Here is a 27,395-nt window from a genome sequence, read left to right on the forward strand (position 1 = left end):
GACCTTGACACACTATTGCACTTGACATGGAAGCTTTCCAAAAGTTGAATTTCATACTATTGTTGTTCTTTGGTATTATATATATATATGTGTGTGTGTGTTTATTTATATGCCACCTTTGAAGGCATAGCCTTCGCAAGTCATTCCCAATACCCTTTCCCTTTCCATGTAGTTATAAAGACTAATTGGGGGATTAATGAAATAATGGCGATGAGGAAAGTCCTTTTCACCTCTCATATTCTCTTTTAAAATTAGAAGTGGACCTCAAAAGAAAGAGGGGGGTTTGCCCTGCCGGATTTGAGGTTGTACTATGAAGCTGCAGCCTTCTGCTGGCTGAAAGATTGGTTTTTGCTAGAAAACACCGACGTCCTAGATCTGGAAGGTTTTGATAATGCATTTGGTTGGCATGCATATCTATGGTATGACAAGGTTAAAGTTCACAAATTGTTTAAAAGTCATATTGTCAGAAAAGCGATTTTTGCAGTCTGGATGAAATATAAAGACTTATTAGAGAGTAAAACACCGAGGTGGCTATCACCGGTGGAGGCCAAAGCTCGAAAAAGACCCAATATGGAGGCCTATTGGCCGAAATATTGGGAATTAATTGAAAAAATTGGAGACGGTTGGAAGTTGCAGAGCCAGGACAAATTAAAAAACAAGGTGCGAGATTGGTTACATTATGCTCAAATTCAAGAGGTTTTTAAAATGGATAAAAAGGTTGGTTTCCAGGAGGGGAAATCGAAACTAGAGACAGAATTGTTAGAACCAAAGACCAAGATTTTATCTAGAATGTATAACTTGCTGCTTATGTGGAACACACAGGATGAGACAGTTAAATCTGCTATGATAAAATGGGCACAGGATGTTGGACATAATATTATGTTTGAAGACTGGGAAAGGTTATGGAACACCGGAATGAAATTCACGGCATCTAGTGCCTTGAAGGAAAACATTATGAAAATGATATACCGGTGGTACATGACCCCAGTCAGGCTAGCCAAGATGCATCACCTGTCTGACAACAAATGTTGGAAGTGTAAGGAAGCAGAGGGGACTTTCTTCCATCTCTGGTGGACCTGCCCAAAAGTGAAGGCCTTCTGGGAAATGATTTATAATGAATTGAAAAAGGTATTTAGGTATACCTTTCCTAAGAAACCAGAGGCCTTCCTGTTGGGCATGGTGGACCAGAAAATGTCAAAGAAAGATAGAACTTTGTTTATGTACGCTAGCACAGCAGCAAGAATACTCATTGCAAAGAGTTGGAAGACACAAGATTTGCCCACGCTGGAGGACTGGCAGACGCAGTTGATGGACTACATGGAGATAGCTGAGCTGACCGGCAGAATCCGAGATTTGGATAAAGAAACAATTGAGGAGGACTGGGGAAAATTTAAAGATTATCTGAAAAAATATTATAAGCTGTATGAATCCTAAGAAAGTGCATGATTAGGAAACGTTAAGCTTCTGCGAATATGATTAAGTAAATGGTAAAATTAGTGACAAAAGAGAAAAGGAGACAATTTAAATTGAATATGTTATGTTTATTTTAAAGGTATTGAAATTGAGATATAATATATTGTATTTGGATACATAACATTCGAAAGTTACAACAAGGTATGAAATAAGGTAACAAAATGCTGATATTGTTAATGCAAAGAACGCAGAATCGGAAGGGGTGGGGAAGTCCAAGTTTTATTTTGTTTTTGTTGTTAAAAAAGAGAAAATTTGTTTCTTGTAACTACTTTATTTGTTTATAAACCTATAAAATTATGGAAAGAAACGCAATAAAAAATTTATAAAAAAAAAAATAAAATTAGAAGTGGACCATGGAGGGCGTCCCTTGAGCCGCATGCCTGCTGGAGAGCGTAGAGGTTATATCGGCCAACATTAATGCAGAGACAGTGATTGAATAAATAACAAAAATAGATCTAAAATGGTGCTTCATGACAAGGCACTAAGTATGGCATTGTCTCTCCCCCTCCTCTGAAAGAAGCCATTTCATCTTTTTATGGCTTGTGTGGGTGGGTGTTTTCTTCTTCCCAGAAGTCTGGAGGGGGGAAAGCTTTGAGGCTAAGTGAATAACTGCTTTTAAATAAAATGTGTGCAAGTATATATTTATCTGAAAGGCTGGATCATCTCCAAAAGAATAATGAGTGCCTCAGCCAAGCAGAGAATGTTCTCTGTACAATACCTGTGACCCAGAGAGGAAAGACTAGATTGCTCGAGGGAGTTGCCAGCTGTCCTTCTCTTTTCAGACTAGATTCCTTCCTTTCCAGGATACGTAAAGCCTCCCACATAATCAGCTTGCAGCTCAGCAAGTGCACATTTACCGTCCCTTTGCTTTGTGGGCATCAGAGATCTTCTCTCAAGGAAGTGCTTTTGTTGGGAAAGGATTCCATATTCCCAGCACTTGGAGCAAAATATAATTGCTGGGGAAATGCGATTCTTCCTCCCAGCTAGCATAGAGCTGTTGGAAATTATAGTGCTACCTGGAATATGGTTTTTGTGAAACTATTGGGTCGTTCCTGTGACATTACTGATAACTGAGGGAGAAAAACCAACTCTCATGTGCCCATTGTATGCTGCAGTGCAAATATTCAGCCTACAGGGAGGGCACTGGAATGGAAGCTGCAGTTGAGCAAGGCAAAATGCAGAAAAAATGCATGTCAAGTTGAAACCAGGCAGCCAGTCTTCAGACTTGGCCTTGAGACTAGTTAGTTTCTTTTGCAAGTCCCCTTTTTGCACATCAGAGGGTTCTCCGAAACAGCACAGCCATCCTATTCTGCAGTAAGACTGCCACCTGCCTTCCATTATATATCAACTAGATCTCAGGCCTTTGACTCTAGACTTACAATTGCTAAAAGTTGGTAGACTTTGAATCCGGAGTTGCTGAAAGTTGCATCAGTAAGGGCCTACTTTAAAAAAGCCAGTATTTGGCATTCAAGGGGTTTGCACTCTGCCAAACCCAAAAAGGAAAAAACGGATTTCAAACGTTTTTCAGTACTTCCCATTGCCATGGGACACTAAAAACTTGGGCGCCTAATTAATTAATAGCAGGTATGTGCTTGGATCTTGTGGCTTCCTCTGACCCATCCACTTGGAAGATGAGGGGCAATCTGCTTTGCTGGGCACAAATTTTAAATAGCCATCCCTTGCAAATCCAGAATTCTGCACTTCCCTTTGCTGCCAATTATTTAGTTACCCATCTTTCATCAACAATGCCTTTCCGCTAATAAGCTTCAGCATTTTATGCTAAAGGTTTTATAATCACTGCAGCCAGTATTATGTCTACTTGTAACGTTCAAGTGTGACTGCTGTTCTTGTGTCAAAACAACACCAAAGTTTGTATCAGCAGGTTTGGCGGAACTCTGAGGTTTGCAGAAATACCAAAAAAGAAAAGAAAAATCATTGGGGTGGGGGCTGCAGTGCCGACTTGGCCTGCTCAGTCGTGATGGGCTGCTGGCTGCCTGTTGAGGGAGAGAATGGAATGGAGAAGAATGGGAGAGAGCATGGCTGGCAGTGAGCAGAAATACTCTGCTGTGCAATGTTTTGCTGTTGTTGGTCCCACTTAATATTTTAGATATAATGATGGGCACAATCCACTGGAGTGCTGAGCATGCTTAAATCAATGTCTTAAGCAGACTTTGCATTGAATTGTAGCCGGTTTCTTTAGTGCACAGAATGTACCACGGCTGCAAATCTTGGAAGACCTTTGTCACAGATTTTTCTAGCATGTCATTCATTTGGTCCTGAATCTTATTTGAGTGTGTCTGACTGTACATTTGGGAGTATGGCTGTACAGTCAGATCAATCTCATCTGAGTACATTCTGCCAAATTAGCCAGTGCACAGAACGGAACTATGTTCTAGCCGTGGAAGTCAGATTGGCGTAGAATGTTAACAAGCGCCCAACACAGCTAAAGTTAAACTGTGACTGCAACAGAGGGCTTGTCCCCTTGCCCTGCTCCTTTCCTGGGGAAAACCTGCTCTGAACTGGAACAAACAGCAATCTGGAGAGAACCTGAATTGCTGTTCGTTCCTATTGAGTGCTAAAGAGCAGTTTTCCATGGGGCGGAAGCAGTGGGACAAAATAAAGCGTGGATAAGCCCTCAGTGTAAGCAAGTGCAAAATAGGTGTCTGGGTAGGACTAAGTTCGTATATACGATTATAGGGTCTGAACTGGCAGGAGCTGGCCAGAAAATAGATAATGATGCATAGCTCAATGAAAATGTTGACCCAGCACATGGCAACTGTAAAAAAAAGCAAACACCAAAATTACTTGTTAGGGATCATTAGAAAGGGTTTGAAAATTGGGGTGAGGGATGGGAGGAATGCCAATGCCATAAGGCCGTTATACAAATTATAGTGCATGCGGACTTGGAATACTGCATACGGTTCTGGTTGGCGCACCTCAAAGGGTTGTTACGCAGCTGGAAATGATTTAGAAAATCCTGCTGGTGGTCATGGAGCCAGAGCAAACTCCCCCACGAGGAGATGATACAAAATTTTAGTTTAGAGAAAAGGGCCAGGTGGAACATGACAGGGGTATACAAAATGTGTGCATGGGGTGGTGAAAGCAGATAGGAGTTGTTTATCCCTCTCTTGTAATACTAGAACCCAGGACTATCCAATGTGACTAAGCATTGGAAGTGTCAGTATGAAAAGGAAGCACTTTTTGCACAGTGCGTAGTTAAATGATGGAATTCGCTATCCCCAAATGTAGTAACGGCCACCTCCTTTGATGGCTTTGAAAGGGGGTCAGATAAATTCGTGGAGGATGGAGTTATCAGTGACCACTAGCCATGCTACCTAGGCACTATGCCCAGTTTTGGAGGCCGCTGCTGGGAAGCAGGTTGGGCTTGGAGGCTTCCCATAGGCAGCTGGCTGGCCACTGTAGGAACATAGCCTAGATGGGCTTTGGTCTGGTCCAGGAAAGCTCGCCTTATATTCCTAACTAAGGCCTCTTTCATCCATTTATTGATTCATTCCACATGCATGGAGGGGAGGGAGGGACTTTGCCTCATGGTCCCGTCCCAGATGTTCCTGCACCCTGCCTGCAACACTCACACATTCCTCAGGATTTTTGCAGACATGTTGCTATGTATGTGCAGTTTATGTAGATAAGTACCTTATGTAGATAAGTTGGGGTGGGGGGAATACTGCCAGGGAGACACAGCAAGCCACTCATTTATCCTACATGTGGCAGATGCAAGTTAATGGGACCTGAGTTCAAGTCAAATCCAATTGCTTTCATTGAGCCTCAGCCATGGCTGGCTAGTTTGATATATTTCCCAGTTCATCCTCTTTATTGTGAACACAGTGGTGGATTTGTCCAGCATGTCTTCACCAAAACATCAGCAAACCACTACTTGTATGTACTTTTGGGGCGATAGTGATCAGATTATTTCGCTCTTCTCCAGAGCTCCCTGCAAGGGTGTCTGACTTATTGAGCAGTCTGCATTGCTGCAATCCCATTGCTGTCTGATAATGGGATAGGCCATATTTCAAGCGCTCTGGTGTGTTAACCCAGAACAACACTATTCAGTGGCGTTCCCTTTGATTCCTGAAACATCTTGTTCCTTTACTAAGAATGTTAAATTGAAACAGGCCACTGCAGCTACTGTCGCTCTTTCAACAGGATGCAATGGAGAAAATGGGGAGAGTTGGGAGAGTTGTGCTGCCAAACCACAAGGATAAAAGGTAATGGATTTGTTTTTCTCTTCTTCAGCTTATCAGCGTAAAAGAGCTACACTGTCTACAGTTAAAGCTGTCTGCTCTTGACTTTTTGTATGGCGGTGGACAGAACTTAACATATTTTCCTTCTTTCTTCGCCTCTCCAATGAGAAAGACACAGGACTTATCAAAACATGGTGGTCATACAAACTTAAGCAACTACATCAATTAGATGTGCAAATAACTCTGCCATCTGAATGCTTCAAAGTACAGAAAGTTCTGTTGAGGTGAAACCAAGATATATACAGGCATCCCCCCCCCCCCCCACACACACACTTAGGCGTCACACACGACTGTGTATTTGTGTGGTACTGGGAAACAAATAAGTAATTTAATTCAAACCTGGAGATGGCGGGATAGAGCTGGAGAGTTCCCGTGGCTCGCAAGGGGACCCTCCCTGGAGCCCAAAGAGAACTTGAGTGTGGGTGGAGGAAGCCCTGAAGAGACTAGAGGCACAGAAGGCTTTGTTTAGGCAGCTCAGTCTCCCTGCCTAGCAGCTGACGTGTGTGGTAGCACAGCAGCAGCATCCATTTTCAGCACATCCTCAAGCCTCTAGCTGGCCCAAGCTTCTATTCTAGTTGAAGAGAGAGGCTTTGTAGGGGGTGCTCTCCACTTATTTGATTTTCACTTATGCACATGAGGGCCCAGAATGTAACCCCCACATAAGTGTGTGTGTGGGGGGGAATACCTGTATTTAAGCTAGAGCCAAACATAAGGCAGCCAACACAGTGCTTGAAGACTCTAGGTGCTTCCCTACCCAGTGCTTTTCCTCTGCTGCCCTTCACATTTAGTCACCTGTGCTCCCTGCTATCGCCCCACTTGTTGTATACCCTGATACATATTTACTGCGTCACTTGAGGAAGAGCCACTGGAAGGGGAAGGGACTACATGGAGTAAAGGAGGAAATAGGGTAACGATTAAGCAAGCAACCTCCCTGAGCATAGCCAGGGTGTGCAGATGTGTGTTGGCCACCATGTGGTAGGTTAAAAAGATCTGAAAGTATAGCAACCTCTACGTATGGTGAAAACTCTACGCCAAGTACTTGAGGATGTTGAGGCAAAGAAAGAAACTGCAGATGCTGCAGAAATCTATGTGGCTGTTCAGGAGCTGGCGTTTCCCTAGTGTGGTGCTTCAGTTGCCAGCTAGGACCTGGTAAATGAGAGGGGGGGTTTTCTAGGGGGGGGGGACATGCAATTAGGAATGGGATATGAGGAGGCAGCAGACTGACAAACAGTTCACAGAACAAATAAGTGCAGAAAGATGTATTCATGGGCCCAAAGAAAACTAAAAGTTGAGTTAGGGAGGTCAAAGGATGAGAAAAGTTCCTGAATGAAGGAGATGCTATAGCAAGAACCGAAATCTATCACTGCAAAGAACCAAGGTTAAATAATATTGGAAAAACAAAGGATGGCAACTGGGATGTTTGGGATAAAAGACTGTTGTGAGTGGGTTATTAAAATGCTCATCTGCAGGGCTATTTCAGGGTTACTCATGCATGTACTTTTGTAACCCAAGAAAACCTTTAATATATTTTTTATTTTGAAGCTGTACCATATCTTTCATTCTTTCTTAATGCAGTTTTGCTACATTACTGTGCTCTACCATATTGTGTGTCCCAATCAGATATGAATTACAGCACATGTTGCTTCATAATATAAAGCGATTTGGGTGAGTGAGTGTGGGGAGAGAACTTATTCAAGAAGTGCTGCAGCACCATCTACAGGCTTAGTGGAAGGTCTACAGATGTCCTAAGTGATTCTTCCATTTTTTATTTTGCATTTGCAATGAAGACTTTAATCTGGTTGTAAGTTTTTAGTGTAAGAAAACGTAAACTTTAAAATGGAGACAGGGCAAGATGGATGCAGTTTTTAATAATGATAACTATTATTATTATTAATTAAAGATGTGTTGGAAGTGTTCGCAATTTAATCCCCCCTGACTCCCGCAAGCTGGGGGAGTGGGCTTGTATTACTATTGTGTATTCAGCACAGCCATTGCTTTAGCAGTCGGATACATTGTCACTTGCCATGGGGGAAATACAAGGGCAGGAAGGGCAGCTTCCCAGTTTAGAATATTTTGAACTATGCCTTTGAAACCTTGGTCTTTATTAACATGGCAGCCCAGACACGTGCAATATACAGATTAGGAGGAATGCCACTGCTGATGAAGACCATTTCACACACATTATTTTGCTTCCTGTCCCCCTCCCTTCCCCAGAAATTACCAGAATCCCTCTACCTCACTTCTACAGCCTGCGAATGGGGAGCCTGCAAGAGTGAGAGAGGGCATTTCTTCTTTTAAACAAATCAACCTGCATCTTTAGTGTCAAACTGGGGGTAAAGCTTAAGGCCATAGTCAGGCATTTTCTGGGTAAGGTCTCTCAAAAGACACAGGAGCAGCACAAAGACAATTGTGTGCCCTTGCACAAGTCCTCTTCACTTCGGTGAGTGTGACCTGCACAAAGGGGGTCATCGTAGGTTCTTGGTTTTTTTATTATTACAAGTACAGTACTTTCCTAAAGTTTTCATTGCTTCAATTTGTGCTTTCCCCACAGATTTTATGACAAGAAGTACCAGGTGTTTCTGAAACTCGTGGAACATCAGCGGGAATATAAAACCATCATGCAGAGTTTGTAGACACCATGAAGGAGAATTACTCATGACGTTGGATGAGTGGTGGTGTGCCCCCCCCAACATTCTATTTCTTTATTCCTTTATCTAAATCAATGATGCTCCATAATGTACTTACATTTCTAATTTTATAAAAATATGTTGAATACTTTATTGCCTGTTGAGCAGGTTCTCTAAGCTACTGCCAAATACCAAATCAAAGAAGGAGCTTTTGCCTCCAGTGAAAGCTAATGACAAATTGCTACGGGATAAGTCAGATGAAGTCTTACAGTATACAAGAGGCCCCACGGAACATCTGCACTCTGTATCCATGGGGCCTCTTTTAAAGGACTCACCCTGTATTTTTCCTTCCTACCATCTTAGATTGGGATCAGCTTTCTGCTATCACCCGCCACCATCAACATTTAAAGCAAAATTAATCTAGAACTTCCATAAAATTCCTCTCCTTAAATATTTCATGCATTTATTTTAGCTGACCACTAAGAGTTAAACACATGTCCATTTACACCCTGTGGGTCTAGTTCACATCAAAAGTCAGGATATATACCCTGAGTCCCTAAATAAATTGCCCTCCTCCATTTTCCTGGGCTCATTCTCCTACTCTATGTCTAACTTTCACCTCTGGGCTTTTCCTTGCGCACCCCCCCCCCCCCCGTTCTCCCCCAGGTTACTATTCCCTAGCAACATAAAGGAAGGGTAAGGATTTCAGATAATGAGGTTGCAAAGTAGCCGGTTAATCTTATGGGTAGCCAGAAATAGCACAAATGTCTGGTTCAGTTAACTAGATCTCCTTTAAACACTGTTGCCCAGGCAGCATTTCAACATTTGTGCTCTATAGCACCACCTTGCGGTAGAATGAGGCACAGTTGGATCACAGTCCTTCACCTGCTGCCTCCCCCAGGATATGGAGTCTCTCAAGCAACAAGAAGCAGGAAGCAATTGTTACAGTAGGTGACCGGAAAGATCCTGCCTAGAACAACCAGCCTATGAGACTCTCTACTGATGCTGCAAACCTTGTATTTGTAAACACATATTGCATTTGTTCTTGCTTGCCCTGCACTTGCTAACTCATGGATTGTAGCAATCATACCACCAGGGACTTCATAAACAAATAAATATTAGGATGTGTGCACGTGATAGAAGAAGAAATGCACGATAAGTTTCAGAACACTGTGAACAATAAATATTTATATGCAAGCATTCTTATGCACAGCTAACACATAAAAACCCGAATTCCTTTCCACCATGCAAACACGTAACAGGCTACATATAAATTTGATTCATAGTTTTTTCATTGGTTATTTATTTATTAGATTTATATAGCCGCCCACCAATAAATATTCCCCAGGTGGCTTGCAACAATATAGTCAAAACACAATATATAATCATAATTTAAAAAGCAAACATAGACAATAAAAGACAGCAAAACAAAAAACAAAACGTCCTCGCATACAGTCGGGATTTAAAACCTAGTTTTAAAGCCTGGATGTACAACTTCTTTATTCACTCAGCTTTAACTGTACTAACTTCACTGGAGGAGGGAAGGTGCCAGGTAAGCCTCTCTGAGGAGGCAATTCCATAGCTGAAGTGTCTGTACCAAAAAAGTCGCTCTCCTTGGCAGTCACCTGCCTGTCTTCACTAGGAGGCACTCAGGGCAGGAACCTTGAAGGGGATTCTAAAGTTTCCATACAGATCTCCGAGAGAAGGTGAACTTCCTGGTCATTTTTATTTCCTTTGTATTTATATAACCCCATGCTGCTCAAGACGTCAGTGCTTATATTAGATAGCATAGATTTCCATTTGGTTTTGTCCTAAGTTCCCATAAGGATGTACATGAAATCTGCTTACAGTACACAAAGCCACCTTGAAACCAAAGCACAACTGGGAGCCTCAGCATAAGGAAGTGACTTTCAAAGAGCATGCTTATTTCCAAAAGACTCAGATAACAGTATTCCAAGGTGCCTTTTCTGATCCATTCTAATACCCTTGTGCCAGTTTTTGGGAGCATTTATTGATGGGTGGCAATATGAGGACTGTTGCAACTATTGGCAAGCATATACAAACCGTAATCCCTATACATGTATCTGTAATACTGCACATGGCAAAGGATTATCTTAGATCAGTAAGCTGCTGAATCTGGAGGTCTGTACTGGACCTTCTAGCAGACAACGTTTTCCCCCTGTGTGCGCCAAACACACACAACTCTGCCTGTTCCTCTTTGTCTCTCTATAGTCTTTTAATGACGTGCAAAAAAATCATTTGTCGTTTTGAGGGCTTCACGTTAATCAGAATTGCGGTACAGTATTTTCACATTTATATGTACTTCATGTTTTCTAGCCATATCTGAGCTGTTGAGCTGTGGAACAGTTGGATCAGATCTTGGCCACTGTGCCTTCTAGGAGTCAGTCTTAAGTACCACAAATGCGAAATTGTCATTTTAGAATGGCAGCAGTGCTCTTCTAGAGGCTTGTGGATGTTGTTGGGTGTTAATCCATGATTAACGTTACAGCCTCCACCCAACTGTTTCTCTTTCATAAACTCCAGCGCTGCACACCAACCCTTAGCATTCTTCAAAGCTAAGGCCATTCTGTGTCACTTCCAGAGACTAGGAAAATCCACCGTTGTCTGGTTGGTTTTCCCATTATGAATAGCCGGCGCTTCAGCCCGTTATGATTCCAACAAAATGTTTTGTGTGGTAGAGCTCGTCATGTTCGCCCCTTCTGATTCCATCTGAGAACAAATGTTTATCATACAGATTAAAAGTAGGAAAACAACAACTAGGTCATCAAACACACCCAGAATTCCACAAAGAGGTTCTGGCATCAGATCCAACGAAGAAGTCAAGCACATGAAGGTTCCAAAACAACAGATGACAACTCTGAGGAAGAAGATCCATACCAAGCCGCCCAGCGTGAAGATTCCTCGTATGGCCAGGTTGATGAGAAGTGGCATGTCATAAAGATAATCTGTGAACTGGACATAAAATTTGGGTAAGGTTATGAAACTCTTTATTTTTCATGCTGCTGTTTTGGATTTGTTAAGTAAGAAAACGAGAATTACAGAGATGACTAAAAACCTGCCAGCAACAATCCTTCTTCCTCCTTTTTTCCTAATCTCCCCCATCCAGTCGTGATTCTTTCCTTATTGCCCCATTAAAAATACATGTTTTGCATTGTGCAAATTTAGCCAATGAGAATATTGGGTGCCACTTTTAAGAAGTTGGTTCGTTTTATGTGGAGTGCACACTCAAACAGGGAACCCACGCGATGTACACACTCCCATTTATTCTGTGTTCAGTCCACTCCTATTGCTGGTTTGGGAAGCTCAGTGTATGCTCAGTGTTTGGCACAATCCATAGCTATTCTGTATCTACCTTGTTGTCTCTTGTGAAATACTGTGTTCTAGTGTGTATTTCCCCAAACCAGCTTCGATCCGAATTTAGAAAGAGAACGACCTTAGCTGCGTTTTAAGCCAGGAATGTCTAAAAGTTGCTACTTACAGGCCTAGGCTGTCCTGAGAAACGTTTGTTGTAATCTCTGATGTCATACACAATTTGTTTGCTCGGCTTGTCAGGCTGATTTTCACAAGGCATGTTGTACAAAAGAATGACCTTCAGGTAAAAAAGAAAAAAGCATGAAGCGTCTCTTTAGATTAGAACTATAAGACAAATCAGTGCTGTTTTATACTTTTAATAAGCCTTTTGTTATTATGTCTTTGACCCCTGACTCATAGGCTTTGTCCTCCAGTGGGTAAATTTCCTCCCCGGCAGGCTGCCTTCCTTATTCTGCTACCTTTGCGCATTGTGCCAAGGTAGGCAGCTAGCGGCCAAGATCAGAGGAGTATAAGGAGTTCATCTTGGGTGAGCTGGACGCAATGCAAGAAGCCAGCCAGCTGTAATAAAAAGCCTGCTGTAAGCGCATTGTTTAATATTTGATAGGTGTTCCCTGATTTGACAGGCATCAAATGAGAGATGCAGATGTTTGGTAGTAGCCTGTAAATTTATAAGGATTATTCCTGGTACATATTTCCACCTCCTCTTGTGACTGCCAAAGAGCAGGTGATCACAAGAGAAAACGCTTACTTTCTGTCTGCAGAGTGGGCAGCTGATTGCTTCTAGCCAAGGTCCATGTTTCCAGTATTCAATCAGACAGGAACCTAAAGAAAGAAAAAGTAGTATTGTAAGAACTGAAAACCTGCATAGCATGAAGATTCCTTCATCACCTGTTAATCCCTTCATCACCATGATCCAGTTCCCACACTGAGATTACATTTCTACCTGAAAACTATTGGAAAGGGAAAAAAACCCAGGCTGCTCAGTGTTTAGGGACACTGCTGGGGACAGCAACAGAAACAGATGCTGTCAGAGTTATTTGCCACCCAGGTGTGACCTACTTTCAGTAAAATGTGAGTGAAAATATGGTGTGTACAGTGGTATCTTGGGTTACATACGCTTCAGGTTACAGACGCTTCAAGTTACAGACTCCGCTAACCCAGAAATAGTACCTCAGGTTAAGAACTTTGCTTCAGGATGAGAACAGAAATCGTGCTCCGGTGGTGTGGCAGCAGGAGGAGGCCCCATTAGCTAAAGTGGTGCTTCAGGTTAAGAACAGTTTCAGGTTAAGAATGGACCTCTGGAATGAATTAAGTACTTAACCCGAGGTACCACTGTAGTTGATTGCAGAAAAGTAGCAACATTTAAAACCTTGATCTTACAGGATGTTGTTGTCTTTTTTTCAAAGCCTTCACCAACTCCGTCCCTGAAATTATTCAGGTAGCTCAGGTGATAGAGCATAAGACTCTTAATCCCAGGGTTGTGGGGTCAAGCCCCACATATGGCAAAAAGATACCTGCATTGCAGGAATTGCACTAGATGACCCTCATGGTCCATTCCCACTCTATGATTCTTTGATTTGACAATACATGTGGTTTTCCCACAGCTGTTCTGATATGGGCAGAAAAAGTCAGATGAAAATCAATGCAGCTGCCTACACCGTGGGATACTCCCAATATCAGGGACATGAGTAGGGGTGATGCCAGGGCCCCTGGATCTCCTACCCCTTTCTCCCTTCCTAGCCATTTTTTTGTTTACAGGGTGGCTGGGCACAATGTGGAGAACAGTGCCAGCAAGACCCCAGGCACCCATCGCCTCTTACTTCGTGGCAGTGGTGCCCAGAGTCTTATAAGCACATACCAGCAGCCCTGTTCAATAGTCTGAAGCTTTAATGAATAATGCTAGAGATCCATATGGGTCAACTATACCGCTTGCAACCATATTATAGGCACATATGCAGATCTCAAAACAGAATCATACCAGCTTTTCAAAGCACTTAAAAATCATGTTTTGTAAATCATATTCCTCTGTTGACTCATTTGCAGCGACAAAGCAGGGAGGAAGGGTGGGTCTCTCTCCCCCTCTTTTCCTTGCTATTTCTGTATATATATATCCACATTTTCAGAACTGACCTCAAATCTACTTTTAATCCAGGAAGCTGCAGAGTTTTGTGTCCCTCCCCCCCCCCCCCCCCAAGAAACACTCTGTTGGCTATTAGCAATTAGAGAAAAATAATATTGGCCCAGGATCAACTTTCTACCCCATTTCCTGGACATATGGTTCGAGATATAGGTGAAATTTGAAACATCTTGGAAGAAATATAGGAATTCCTGATGATAATATAGACTAACGATAATACATTCCCCCCTATAAGTCATAGCCGATCATCATTTAAAGCCATCAAATAACAATATGAGTTTTAGATATGACACTTGCCCACCTTTGCTCTTCTTAGTGCCAAATTGAATTAAAAATATAGGTTTCAAATAAAATGTTTTGAGACATAGGAAAACATAGCCTATCCAAAATATGTCTATGTCTATATATTTCATTTTAATTATTTACTTAAACTGTTCAGCACTGGGTTGGGCAGGGGGACAAATGCTTGCTTGCTTGCTTGTTTGTTTGTTTGTTTGTTTGTTTGTTTGTTTGTGAGAGCTTTCCTATACTGCTTTTCAGCCCTGAATAAAGGCCCCTAACACATTTTGCAATACGCTAAAGCAATACAACCATTAAATAATTCAAATTATTATAAGCACCATTTTAGCAAATATTAAAAGTGGTGTGGAGTGCCTTCCATCAGCTTCAGCCGGTGGCCCAGCTATGCCCCTACCTGGACAACGGATAGCCTAACCTCTGTTGTCTATGCTCTTGTAACCTCTAGGCTCGATTACTGCAATACGTTATACACTGCCTCTGAAGATGGTTCGGAAAATTCAGCTGGTGCAGCCCGGTTGCTCACCAGGGCAAGATGGTTTGAACATAGTACACTGATCCTGGCTGGACTGCAAGTCTTGCCAATTCGATTTTAACCTACAGGCAGGTTAATATGAGAGAAGGCAGTTCTTCAGATAACCTGGTCCTAAATAACTTAGGGCTTTATAGGTAAGAACCAACACCTTGAAATGAGCACATGAATGGACCTAAAGCCAGAACAATTGATGTAAGACTGGCGTATTGTGATCTGCAAAGTGCAGATGATAGTATTCTGCCTGTTGCATTTTGCAGCAGGTACAGTTTCCAAGCCCTCTTCAAGGGCAGACCCACAGAAAGCATGTTGCAGTAATCTAACCTAGACTTGACCAATGTACGTGTCACTGTGGCCACTCTGAAAAAGAAGTCAAGGAAATCCCTTGAGATTATTTATTGATCCTATCTCTTCTTGGTACCATGTATATTGACTCGTTTGCTAGAACGATCTGGACTTGCTATAGCAAATTAGTCTTTGGGGTGGGAGTTTCCACTATTGGACACTTAACTCATTTCTGCTTTTTACTTGTGGCATACTAACATCAGAATGAAGAATGTAAGGGAAGAGGAAGTGGTTCCTGTGTGGGTGTGATGCATGAAGGATCTTGTTTTACAGCAGAGAGTTTAATCAGATTATATCAGAACCCTTTTCTGGCTTTGTGAGGCAGATATACTGCATACAGATAGGTTGCAATATGATTCAGATAGGCATAGTGTCATTTGGGGGCAAACGCTGTATAAATGTGGGGCAGTGAGAGTAATATACTTTTTAAAAAAACCATTTTGTAGAGCTGTATATTGGAGATTGGCTGGTGTCTCAGATTCAGTCATCATTAAGAGCTGCCTGATCTGAAAATCATTAATTTTTGTTCTATGGCTAGAGTTATAGATGGTGCCGTGGCTTAAGAATGAAGGACAATTGTGACAAAGAACTTTTCCAAATTGTTGTCATCTCATGTAATTAAATGCTCATTTGTTGCTATAGGTCCCAAGTCTGTCATTTGTTGTGGATATCTGACTTTTCCTAGACCTGCTATATTTTACATCTAGTAAAAAGCTGTGTTTTCCTCCCAGCTAGATATCCCAACTAAATTAAGACACCTTTGTGAGAATCACATGATATAGAAGAAAAGCAGACCAGTGTGCTGAACCTCTGAAATCTATAATACAGATGACTGTATTTGTACAGAACAAGCATTTCATTATCCCTCCCTGAAAGAAGTCTGATTTTAATGTGATGCTACTGTTAATCTTTCCATTAAGTCCTTAAACTTTTTTCATTCTTCTTTTCTTTTTTTTAAGAAGGGCTTCAGTAACCACAGTGAAAAGCACTGGAGCAAGCACCTTTTATCTGCAGGAATAAGTGTTTTCCTTAAAACTCCAATGACTATAGCTTCAATCCAGCTGTGAGGAAAGCATGAGGCTGAAGATTATGGCTTTAAGAGTAGCCTCACACATTGTGGGAGTAAACAGGGCCTCCTAACCTTGACCTGTCTCGCCCATGGCAGTTCCAGCTATGTCACAGACTTACAGCTCCTCCACTTTAGCTGCTAAAACAACAGAGAGAGGTTTATGCCGCAGTGGTAAAGTGCAACAGAGATGGGCAGTTCTCTTCCACTTCACATTCCTTTTTTTTAAAAAAAAAAATTGATACACCAAAAAAGGAAAAAAATACAAATAAAAACAGTGATAAACACAATATTAATTACAAATCAATAAAGAAAAAAGTGGTCCTTAGACTACAGACCCGACCTCCCGTCCACTCCTTATTTCAATTATACATTATTTGTTGCCAACACACATTCTTTTATCTGAAATTAAATTAACTAATTATTGGTTTATCTTTAAGTTTCATATCTTTCTTAAAGCTACTACTAAAATTATTCAAATGCTGCAACAGAGTTTAAACTGCTGTAATTGTTTTTCAAATAAACTTTGAAGTTTTCCCATTTTGAGATAAATTCCTGTTTCGGTTTGTTCTTTATTTTTTCTGATAACCTGTCTAACTCCGCATAATCTTTTAGCTTTTGTATCCATTCATGAACTGAGGGGATTTCATCGTTCTTCCATTTTGTAGCGATAAAAACTCTTGCTGCCTCTTCCACTTCACATTCCAAAAGGCTGGAGTTCCTACTGTTACCTTACAGTACTTTACTGGTACTGCACTGCTGTGGTCCTAGAGGGATGGGACTTGTCTGAGAACCCTTAGGACATGGTGCAAGGCGCCAGAAATAGCTGTAGTCTAAAATGCTAGTAGCATGGTGCAGTGGTGCTTTAAAACTGGACCTTTGCATCCTGTTAGTTGTCAAAATATTGAAAACCTTATTTTGTATTTCCTGCTGTCTCGTCTACATTTTTTTTCTTTAATTAAAGCCTGTCTGCACAAAAGATATGTAGAATCAGGCAAATAAACAAGATTGAAATGGATCTAGGCTAAATTAGTTGAATTTGGCTCCCGTTGAAATCAGTTGTATTTAAGTTATTATTTCAGTTGGAACTAAGTTCAGGTAACATACAGTGCAATCCTGTGGCTCCTTACTCAGAAACAAGTCTTGCTGAGTTCAAAGGGTCTCTCACTCAGTGGTAAGTGTGGATAAGATTGCAACCTGAGTCAATCCATTGTCTTTTATATGCCCTTCTTCTTTTATAATTACGTGCAATGTGAAGACAGCTATATGTTTATGAAATGAATATATGTGTGGGGAAAATAATGATCCTATTTACTTACCACAAAATAAATGTCCACAGTTGGTTTCTATGGGGCAAGTAGTAGCCTGGAGGCAGATTGGGCAGCTTACCTCACTGCGGTAACATCGCTGCCACTGTCTAAGAGATTCCTATGGAAAGAGAGAGAGAGAGAGATGTTTTTTTAAAGGGAATACTTTACTCAGTGTGGATATGTTTTTAGAGAGATAAGAGATAGAGATGTAAACTCCAGTTGATTCATAAATTGTCTTTAAAAAAAAAACCTCTGGAGAACTAAAATTGCCTTGCGCAAACAATCACTATCTTGTTCTTTATTTACAACTTTTGTGCAACTCAGCAACTCAGGCCAGGAATGGGGAACCAGTGGGTCTTCCAGCTGCCAGCTCCCATCAGCCCCAGATAGCATGGCTAATGGTCTGGGATGAATGGAGTTGTATTCTAGCAAGGGCCACAGGTACCCCAGGGAGGGAGCCCCATGGAGGGCCACAGGTTCCCCATCCCTGTAGGTTTCCTCTGTGAACCTCTTACCTAAAATAAGATGTCCACATGTTAACAAAAAAAGTCTCCAATGTGCATAAAATTTGCAGGTGCCATTTTTTATGTGAGGATGCAAACCTGGAACTGCTTTAATTTAAATAGAAATACAGTGGTACCTCAGGTTACATACACTTCAGGTTACAGACTCCGCTAACCCAGAAATACCTCAGGTTAAGAACTTTGCTTCAGGATAAGAACAGAAATCGTGCTCCGGTGGCGTGGCGGCAGCGGGAGGCCCCATTAGCTAAAGTGGTGCTTCAGGTTAAGAACAGTTTCAGGTTGAGAACGGACCTCCGGTATGAATTAAGTACTTAACCCGAGGTACCACTGTACAATACGTCTCGTTTTAAGGGGGGAAGACTGTGACCGGGTGACCTATGTGCCTGCTGAGTTTTCTGTCCATGTGTTAAAAACAGTTGGTGAGCGACTTCCTGGCCCTACTCTCCCTCCATATGGCTCTTTCTCTTTGAAGCAGGCTTGGACTAGACCAGGCTTCCTCAACCTCGCCCCTCCAGATGTTTTTGATCCCTAGCTAGCAGGACCAGTGGTCGGGGATGATGGGAATTGTAGTCTCAAAACATCTGGAGGGCCAAGGTTGAGGATGTCTGTACTAAACAGCCCTTCAAACAGAGGAATCCTGCATGCCTGGATAGCTCAGTTGGTTACAGTGTGGTGCTGATAACACAAAGGTTGCAGGTTTGATCACCATATGGGACAGCTGCATATCCCTGCATTGCAGGGGGTTGAGCTAGATGATCCTCAGGGTCCCTTCCAACTCCATGATTCCTCTCTAAAGTAGGGCACATGGCTACCTTCTATAAGAATACCAAAAAACAAAAAAGCTTTTGTTGTGTGGCAAGTCCATATGCTGTCAAGACAGGAAAACCTGATTAATGAAGTCATTCTGTTCCTATAAATTCAGCATATCATGTGTCAAGCCTCTGTTTTGAAAAGTAATCCCCCTTTTTGTTTTCTAAGTTTCATATCTTACAAAAGTAGGAAATGGAGTATGTTTCTAATTAGGTTGCGAAGAACCTGGACCAAGAAAATCCAGCTGTTGCAGAGAGTAGGGGAAGTCTGAAAAGCTTTACTGACACCCGTGACCCTGGCACATATCAAACTTCTTTTGTGTTTTTCATACTGTATTTTAAAGAGTTGCAGATCTGTAAACTTACTAAGTGGTTTCTCGTGGACAAATGGGGGAAACTCTTTTCCAGCAGACTCATCTCTTGACTTAAATGAAGAAATCTGTAAAAAGATATATTTTTTTTAAATAATGTTTATAAAACTTTAGATGGGGTAATATTCCGTAGAGAGAAACTGAGTAAAAATACATAAAACAAGTAAAGATATCAAATTTCTATGGCAGCCTGCCAGTCCATGCTGCCCCAAAAGAGGGTATTCCTCAGTTTTAATAGTGTGATGTTTTCGCCTCTTCCTTCCTTACCCCCAAACTGTACAAACATTGCTTCAGGTAATACGTTTATCTGGTCCCATATGCCTTCAGCCTAGGTGTTTTAAAAAGGTAAAGGGAACCCTGACCATTAGGTACAGACGTGACCGACTCTGGGGTTGTGGCTTTATTGGCCGACGGAGCGAGCGTACAGCTTCCGCGTCTTGTGGCCAGCATGACTAAGCCGCTTCTGGCGAACCAGAGCAGTGCACGGAAACACCGTTTACCTTCCCGCTGGAGCGGTACCTATTTATCTACTTGCACTTTGACGTGCTTTCGAACTGCTAGGTTGGCAGGAGCAGGGACCGAGCAACGGAAGCTCACCCCGTCGTGGGGATTCGAACCACCAACCTTCTGATCGGCAAGTCCTAGGCTCTGTGGTTTAACCCACAGCGCTACCCATGTCAGCTGCTAATTAAGTCACCCTCAGTAAATATGTAATGCAGACAAGCCCACAAGTGTCATAAAAGGTATCACATTGTGCCTTACATGATCGTTAACACTGTTATATTGTTGCCTTAAATCATATTAAACTGGTGCCGATAAATCCGGTGATCTTGTAAAACCAGAGGCTCCAGTAAGCATACAGAGCTTTCCTATTGGGGAGCATTTCCCCATTCATTCCAATGGCAAGGGGCAGGCATCCCACATGCACAGTCTTCCAGCGCACATGGGGCTGTCCCATCCACTGAAGTGAATGGGGAAGCTCACAGTTGCCTGGAGCTCTATGAGTGCATATTATTGCCAAGTTCTTGTTTAGGTACTGACAATGCAAAATAAACATTTAAGTGGGCAGTTTTGAAAGTAATAACAATCCCCCGTTTTCTCCGGAATCCGTAAAACATGTATTTCAGCATAGTCTCCGCTAAATTGCAGCCATTAAGTTTTGCTTAAGCTAGGCACAAGCTGTGTGGGTGTCTAAAAATTAGAAAACACCTCAAGGGTTTTTCTCTCTTTTTTGTTTTTTAGCATTTATCCCCTTGCCATGGTTAACCAGAATTTTTTGTCTTGATCAAAGTGAAGGTCATCAACTAAAACATCTCTTCAATTTGGAATGAAGCAATGTCCAGACTGAATCCCAGCAGAGCCTGCAGCCCTGAACATATTTCAAAATTGCAAGAGTCTGTGGATATTCGGAGCCTGTTGTGACGTGGGGTTTGTGATTTCAGCTCTCTTGACATAATCTGCTGGAGACAGTTCTCTAGTAACACTTCTTTATTACAGCAAACAAGACTGAAGACTGAGGAGGGGAAAGCTACATTTATAGGGACAGGGGACTAGCTAGAAAGGATACATTTTGGAGGGAACAATATCAGGCAATCACAGTCCTGCCTTTTGGAGGAAACCAATAAGACAGAGGATCCAAATACAGCAGTTTAAATGAACCAATAGTAGCTGTACCCCCTGAAACCAAAAGGCAGTTACTTTACCCTAATGCAAATATAGACAATAATAATACAGATATAAAATCCTTTGACTCAATACACAACACCCCTCCCCCCCTAGTGAGCACAGCAGACGTAATCTCTCAGGTACTGTGGGGTCCTACAACTTCTACTTGATCTCCTGACAACAGGCGTTGCCGGTTCTGGATTGGGTGTTACCTGTGGTAGAGGGGCTGCTATAGGGGTTTCCTCAGGAACAGATGGAGTCCCAGACATCTCAGGGTTCCCTACCTGTACCTCGTCATCATGAGGACTAGCAGACCCTGGTTCATTTGCTGAAGCCCCTGGTGACTGCACCTCTGGGCCATTTTCACTCTGGTCTTGCAGCTCTGCGTCGTTAGCCAGGGATGAATTATCTGACTCCTCCCTGCTGATCGCCCGGCGCCTCAGCTGATCTATATGTCTCTTCCAAACTTGCCCATTTTCCAAGGTTACATAATAGGACACAGGTCCACTAGCCCGGGTGACCACACCAGCCACCCACCGCGAACCTCGTGAATAGTTCCTCACCCAGACCAGATCTTCAGGGGCGAGATACCTTGTTGTGTCAGTCTCAGCCTGGGGGGTTGCTCTTGAATTATGGTTTGGCATTTTATCCGGGTGGACATAATCCAGCACCGTTACCAGTCTTCTACCCAAGAGCAGCTCAGCTGGCGACTTGCCCGTCGCAGTACACGGCGTCGCATGCTGCAAAAATAACATTCGCGCGATGCGAGCTGACCAGTTACCCTCCATTAAGCGCGCAATGGATTCTTTGGCTGTTCTTACCATGCGCTCAGCCTGCCCATTGGAGGATGGGTGAAAGGGCGCGGATGTGACCCCTCTTATGAAGTTATCAGCCAAGAATGCCCTGAATTCTTGGGATACAAAAGCTGCCCCATTATCTGATACAATGGTCTCAGGTAACCCGTGGGTTGCAAACAGCTGCCTCAACACCTTGATTACGGCAGCTGATGCCATGCTAGGGACCATCGCCACTTCTAACCATTTGGAATATGCATCGACGACAACCAAAAAGACCTTCCCCTGGAATGGCCCAGCAAAATCTAAGTGCAGCCGGCTCCAGGGAGATCTGGACTGCTCCCACCAGTGAACTGGTGCTCTGGCCACTTCTGGCCGCACCTCTTGGCATGCCTTACATGTTCGTACCCATTGTTCTATGTTCTGGTCCATTCCAGGCCACCACACATAACATCGGGCTAGCGACTTCATCCTGACCATTCCCGGGTGTCCCATGTGAAGCGTCTCAAGCACCCTGTTTCTCAGTGGTGCTGGGATGATCACCCTATCTCCCCACAGGAGACAACCCTTATGCATGGACAACTCGTGCTGCCTTGTCGCATAAGGCCTGAATTTGTCTTCATGCGGACCACCTGGCCACCCCCTCCCCACCCAAGTGAGCACACGGGAGAGAACAGCATCTTTCCTCGTTTTCTCAGCTATATCAGTAGCCGTTACAGGAGCCCCCGGAAGTGTTTCCAGCATCATTATGTGCTCCGCTGGAGCGGGATCCTCATTGCTCCCGCCAGGAAGGGGCAATCGACTCAGCGCATCAGCGTGGCACAATCGTTTCCCCGGCACATGGGTCAAGGTGTACTGGAACCCGTTCAGGAATATAGACCAACGCAACATTCTGGGGGAGAGAATTTGTGGCGTTTGTTTGTTCGGGTTGAACAACCCTAACAGTGGTTTGTGGTCCGTTTCAATGGAGAAATGGCGACCGTACACATAATCATGGAACTTTTTGATTCCTGCCACAATTGCAAGCGCCTCTTTGTCAATTTGAGCATAGTTGCGCTCCGTGGGCGACAACGTACGGGAATAGAAAGAGATGGGCTTTTCCGACCCATCCAGTTCCCTATGACTCAGCACCGCCCCCAGGCCGTATTGAGAGGCATCACATGCCAGGACCAGCGGCTTTGACTCATCATAATGAGCAAGGACGCTCCCGCTACTCAGCATTCTTCGCAAGGAGTCAAAAGCCTTCTGCTGCCCCTGCCCCCATCGCCACACATTCTTTTTCTGCAACAGTCTATGTAATGGTTCAGCTACCGAAGCTTTATGGGGTAAGAACGAATGATAAAAGTTAATAAGTCCCAGGAATGACTGCAACTCCGTCTTGTTCTGTGGTCGTGGTGCCTCGATGATGGCCTTAATCTTAGCATCTGTGGGGTGGATGCCTGATGCATCAATTTTAAACCCCAAGAAATCCACAGCTGGCACCCCAAAACTGCATTTTTCCTTTTTCAGTTGCAACCCCACCTCCTTGAACTTGAGCAACACTGCACGGACACGCGCAACCAGTTCCTGTGGGTCTTTTCCAGCAATCAAAACGTCATCAAAAAATGGCAAGACCCCCGGCAGACCTCTTAACAGGCGTTCCATGAGCCCTTGAAAAATCCCTGGGGCCACACAAACTCCAAATTGTAATCTGTTAACTCTGAACGCCCCTTTATGTGTGACAATAGTCTGTGCTTCCGCTGATTGTGGGGTTACTGGCAGCTGTTGGTAGGCTTGTGCCAGGTCAATTTTGGCAAACACCTTGCCCCCAGCCAGTTTAGCCAACAGATGTGATACGACTGGAATGGGGTATGAGTTTCCCCTGAGTGCCTTATTGATAGTACATTTGTAATCTGCACAGATCCTGACTTCCCCATTTGCTTTAAGGGGCGTGACGATTGGAGTCTCCCACTTAGCAGAGTCCACGGGTGAGAGAACTCCCTGCTTGACCAATTTATCCAGCTCTGCTTCGATCTTGGGTTGCAGTGCAAATGGCACTCGCCTTGGTTTGAGTCGGATTGGGGCCACCCCAGGGTCCAACTCGAAGTCAACTGGGGGCCCTTTATAACAACCCAGTTTTCCATTAAAGAGACCAGCAAACTCTTTGCATAATGCCTCGCTCATCTCAGGGCAGGTTTGGATTGAATTAAGCCCTGATATACTCAGTCCCAGGGCGGGGAACCAGTCAGTGCCCAGGAGACTGGGGCGACTGCCCTTCGCAATCACCAGTTTGAGTACAGCCTGTTTGTCCCGGAACTGAACTCTCACGGCACACATTCCCATAACATGGATGCGGCCCGCTGAGTATGACTGCAAGGTTGCCGGGAAGGGCTCCAGAGGGGGCAACTTACCCCTGGGGAAGAATGTCCTCGCGGTCTGGTCCGACACGATAGTGAATCCAGATCCGGAGTCCACCTCCATGTCGCACTGCTGACCCTCAATCTTCACCTTGACGTGTGCCTTGCCTTGCGCTGGGAACTGCACGACCCTCCCGTTGATCTCCGTTACATAGTGGCAGTCCTTTAGAAAATGGGTTGCTGTGGGCGGTCTGCGATGCTCCAGTCTAGGTGTTCCTGTCGCTCCCAACGCCGCCGATCTACAGACCCTGGCGATGTGACCTGTCTTCCCGCACGTCCGGCACATAGCATCCCGGAAACGACAACTCTTCCGCTCATGGTTTCCGCCACAACCTGGACACCTGCCTCGGTGATCTTTGTGCACTGTGCAGGCCTGACGCACTGACTCGACCCCACGGACTGGGCTCTGGCTCGGAGTAGCCTCTAGCTCGTCCATGGCATGCGCAACTTCTATCTGTGGCTTAGGGGCCTTGCGACTGGCATCAAGCTCCTCTCTTTCATAATTCTCCGTGGCGGTGGCCTCCTTCAAGGCTGAAGCAAGGGTAACCTCTTCTTTAGCCACGATGCGTCTTCTGGCTTTCTTGCTGCTCAGACCACCGATAAACCGATCCAGGAGAGTCTCTTCCAGATTTTGGAAGTCGCAGTGCTGAGCGAGCTTCCGCAGTTCAGCTAGAAATGCAGATACAGACTCCCCAGCACGCTGCTGCCTCTCATGAAACTCCATCCGCCGGGCCATCTTGGTCTCAGTAGGCGCCAAATGGCTTGTTAGGCAGGCAAGAATATCTTTGAGAGATGTCTCACTTAGCTTCGCTGGAGCAAGCAATGCCTTGGCCAGCTTGAAGGTCTCAGGCCCACAGTAGCTCAGGAATGTGGCCCTTCTTTTGCTGGCATCGGTGATCCCTTGAGCCACTGCGTAGAACTCGAAGCGTTCGACGTAGTCTTCCCACGTGTGGGGCTCTGATGGCTGGAAGGGCTCCAATACCCTTGGACTCTCCATTGTCCTGTGGCAGGGTCGTCTTCTCAGCTGGCCAGTGAGTCTTGTTCTTAGCTGCAATCCGGACTCTGAGGCAGGGCTGCGTTTAACCGCTCCTCAGCATTCCGGATCCCATCCTCGTCGCCAGTTGTTGTGACGTGGGGTTTGTGATTTCAGCTCTCTTGACATAATCTGCTGGAGACAGTTCTCTAGTAACACTTCTTTATTACAGCAAACAAGACTGAAGACTGAGGAGGGGAAAGCTACATTTATAGGGACAGGGGACTAGCTAGAAAGGATACATTTTGGAGGGAACAATATCAGGCAATCACAGTCCTGCCTTTTGGAGGAAACCAATAAGACAGAGGATCCAAATACAGCAGTTTAAATGAACCAATAGTAGCTGTACCCCCCTGAAACCAAAAGGCAGTTACTTTACCCTAATGCAAATATAGACAATAATAATACAGATATAAAATCCTTTGACTCAATACACAACAGAGCCCACAGTCAGCACACACAGAACAGGTCAAAAGAAGCTGCTTCCTTATCTTTGACCTGAGACCCCATTTGTAGTTTAAGTGACTGTTGGTTTTTTAAAAAAGCAACAGAGCTGCCCACTGTTTATCTTGAACTAAGTCCAGCATCTCAAAAAGGTTATAAAAAGAAACGAGCATCGCACATGAGATAGAGTTTCATTTACGCATGTGTATGCTTTTTGAATTCTTATATTTAAACCTCCCTGCAGCTGCATGCAGAGCTCTAATATTAAAACCCAACGCTAATATCTCCCCACCGCCAGTTAGCTGCTTTTATCTGGATATCGCAGTAACACACGTGTTTAATTAATTCGGCTTGTTCATTTAAATTCTAGCTAATGGTTTCTGTTAATAATAAAACAGAAAAGAGTTTTAGGGAGGAAAGTGGATTATGTTTTGCCTAAATGGTGAATTTGCTATTTGATCGAACTGGCAGGCAAATGTTTGTTTAAAACAAGATTCCACAGCCTTTTGAGCATAAAAATGTACTAAAAAAAAATAAAATACAAAATACAGTATCACAAACTATTCCTACAGTTAAAACCACTAAAGAAGGGTCAGTATCAGTACACCCTTTAACTATTAAAATACCGCTACATGTTGGGGAAAGGAATCTCATGTTAACCTTGCAGTGAATGCATTGTCACTTGGCAATTTGTTCTGCGAGAGGCTGCCCGCCTCTCTTCAAAAGGTAAGGGCCCTCAGAACAAGACCTCAAGGTTTTAAGAAGTCAACCCTCACATTTGGACTTAAGGCATATTGGAAATTCCACCTCTGATGATTTTTTTCTTGGCAGTGAGAAAACTTTGGCTTTTTCATCGAGAGACTGAGCCCCCCAAGGTCTCCTCCATGTCACTTGGACAGTTCCTTTTGGAAAATAGGTCAGAGATAAATTACTATTCTTTAGTAGAAGAAGGTGGCTCCTCCATGGTGGCACAGTTGCTGCCAGCCTCCCCCATTGGTTGTTGCCCACAGCCTCCCCCATTGGCTGCAACCCTCTGTGTGCCCTGGAAAGGTACTTAGGGTTGAGGGACACCCCACTCGCCAGGACAGTATGGGCTATGATGCAAAAGGCCACAATAGATAGGGGCAAATCTGCAAAAATCATGTGCTCTACCTTCTCTGAATGGAAGTGCCATCTGCTAGCACAAAACCACCGCTGGATACCACCTATAGCTGCCAACTTTCAGATTTGAAAATAAGGGATCAGCAGCCTCGAAAATAAGGGATCAGCAGGCTCACCTGTCCCGGGGACAGTCTACGGAATATCTAACAATCTGGGATAGCAGCAGGAAACGGCGCTGGAATAAGGGAATTTCCCTCAAAAAAAAAAGGGAAGGTTGACAGCTATGATGCCACCCTTTGTATAGTAGTTTAGTTTTAGCAAAATGATTACATCATTACGCTGCTTTGTACAATGCTTTCTTGCTTTAGTTTGACAAATGAAGAGAATTCTGTTGATTTTATTGTTTTGTTTTAATGCATCAGTTCATGCACTAGTGATTAATGACTATAATAACTAATATAAGGCTAACATGGAAACAGTGAAAAAGCATTCTGGTGAGTCAAAAGAGGTGGAAATATTATTATTATTTCCAGTTTAAATCTACTGCCGTGTTTTTAATGTGACTTATTTATGATCCTACAAAAATCACATTCCAGCCCACCCATCAGAGTATCTTACCTGATCTCAGAAGATTTGTACAGTGAACCATGCACCATCCTCACTTCATCCGAAGCCTCTTTAAAAGCCTGTGGCTTCCTCTCTGCGCTTGGCTGACAGCAGTGTGTTGTGAAGCAGAGTCTCAGCCCACACTCCATTAAAGCAGGCCATTCATTCCAGTTAATTATTAATTGGCTTCACTAATGTCAAGGTTTTGCCAGGGTTTCTAAATACTAGTGGAGGGAACCATCTCTTTCCAGGTTTGCTAAGAGGGGGTTT

The 27,395-nt window shown here is 43.6% G+C and overlaps 2 protein-coding genes across 4 annotated transcripts in view; one reads left to right on the forward strand and one right to left on the reverse strand.

The window, feature by feature from the left end:
* FGGY (FGGY carbohydrate kinase domain containing) overlaps positions 1-8,513 on the forward strand; it is a 152,970-nt gene extending 144,457 nt beyond the window's left edge. Inside the window, exons 15-16 of the mRNA XM_083448134.1 lie at positions 5,638-5,699; positions 8,287-8,513. Of these exons, the coding sequence (XP_083304260.1) occupies positions 5,638-5,699; positions 8,287-8,368 (144 nt within the window). The 3' untranslated portion in view covers positions 8,369-8,513. The remainder of the gene's footprint in view (positions 1-5,637; positions 5,700-8,286) is intronic.
* A 1,024-nt stretch (positions 8,514-9,537) lies between these two features.
* Positions 9,538-27,395, reverse strand: part of LOC310680951 (E3 ubiquitin-protein ligase RNF170-like) — a gene marked incomplete at its 5' end in the record, with an annotated part of 32,303 nt that continues 14,445 nt past the window's right edge. For 2 of the 3 annotated variants that reach the window (XM_083448203.1, XM_083448202.1), the window contains 5 exons: positions 9,538-11,335; positions 11,862-11,972; positions 12,444-12,517; positions 17,392-17,500; positions 19,082-19,154. In XM_083448203.1, coding sequence (XP_083304329.1) covers positions 11,030-11,335; positions 11,862-11,972; positions 12,444-12,517; positions 17,392-17,500; positions 19,082-19,154 — 673 coding nt within the window. In that variant the 3' untranslated portion in view covers positions 9,538-11,029. Of the gene's footprint in view, positions 11,336-11,861; positions 11,973-12,443; positions 12,518-17,391; positions 17,501-19,081; positions 19,155-27,137 lie in introns of all 3 variants that reach the window. The other variant, XM_083448204.1, reaches the window with a different exon arrangement.

Source organism: Podarcis tiliguerta (genome assembly GCF_965153285.1).
Source record: "Podarcis tiliguerta genome assembly, chromosome: 6".
NCBI lineage: Eukaryota > Metazoa > Chordata > Lepidosauria > Squamata > Lacertidae > Podarcis > Podarcis tiliguerta.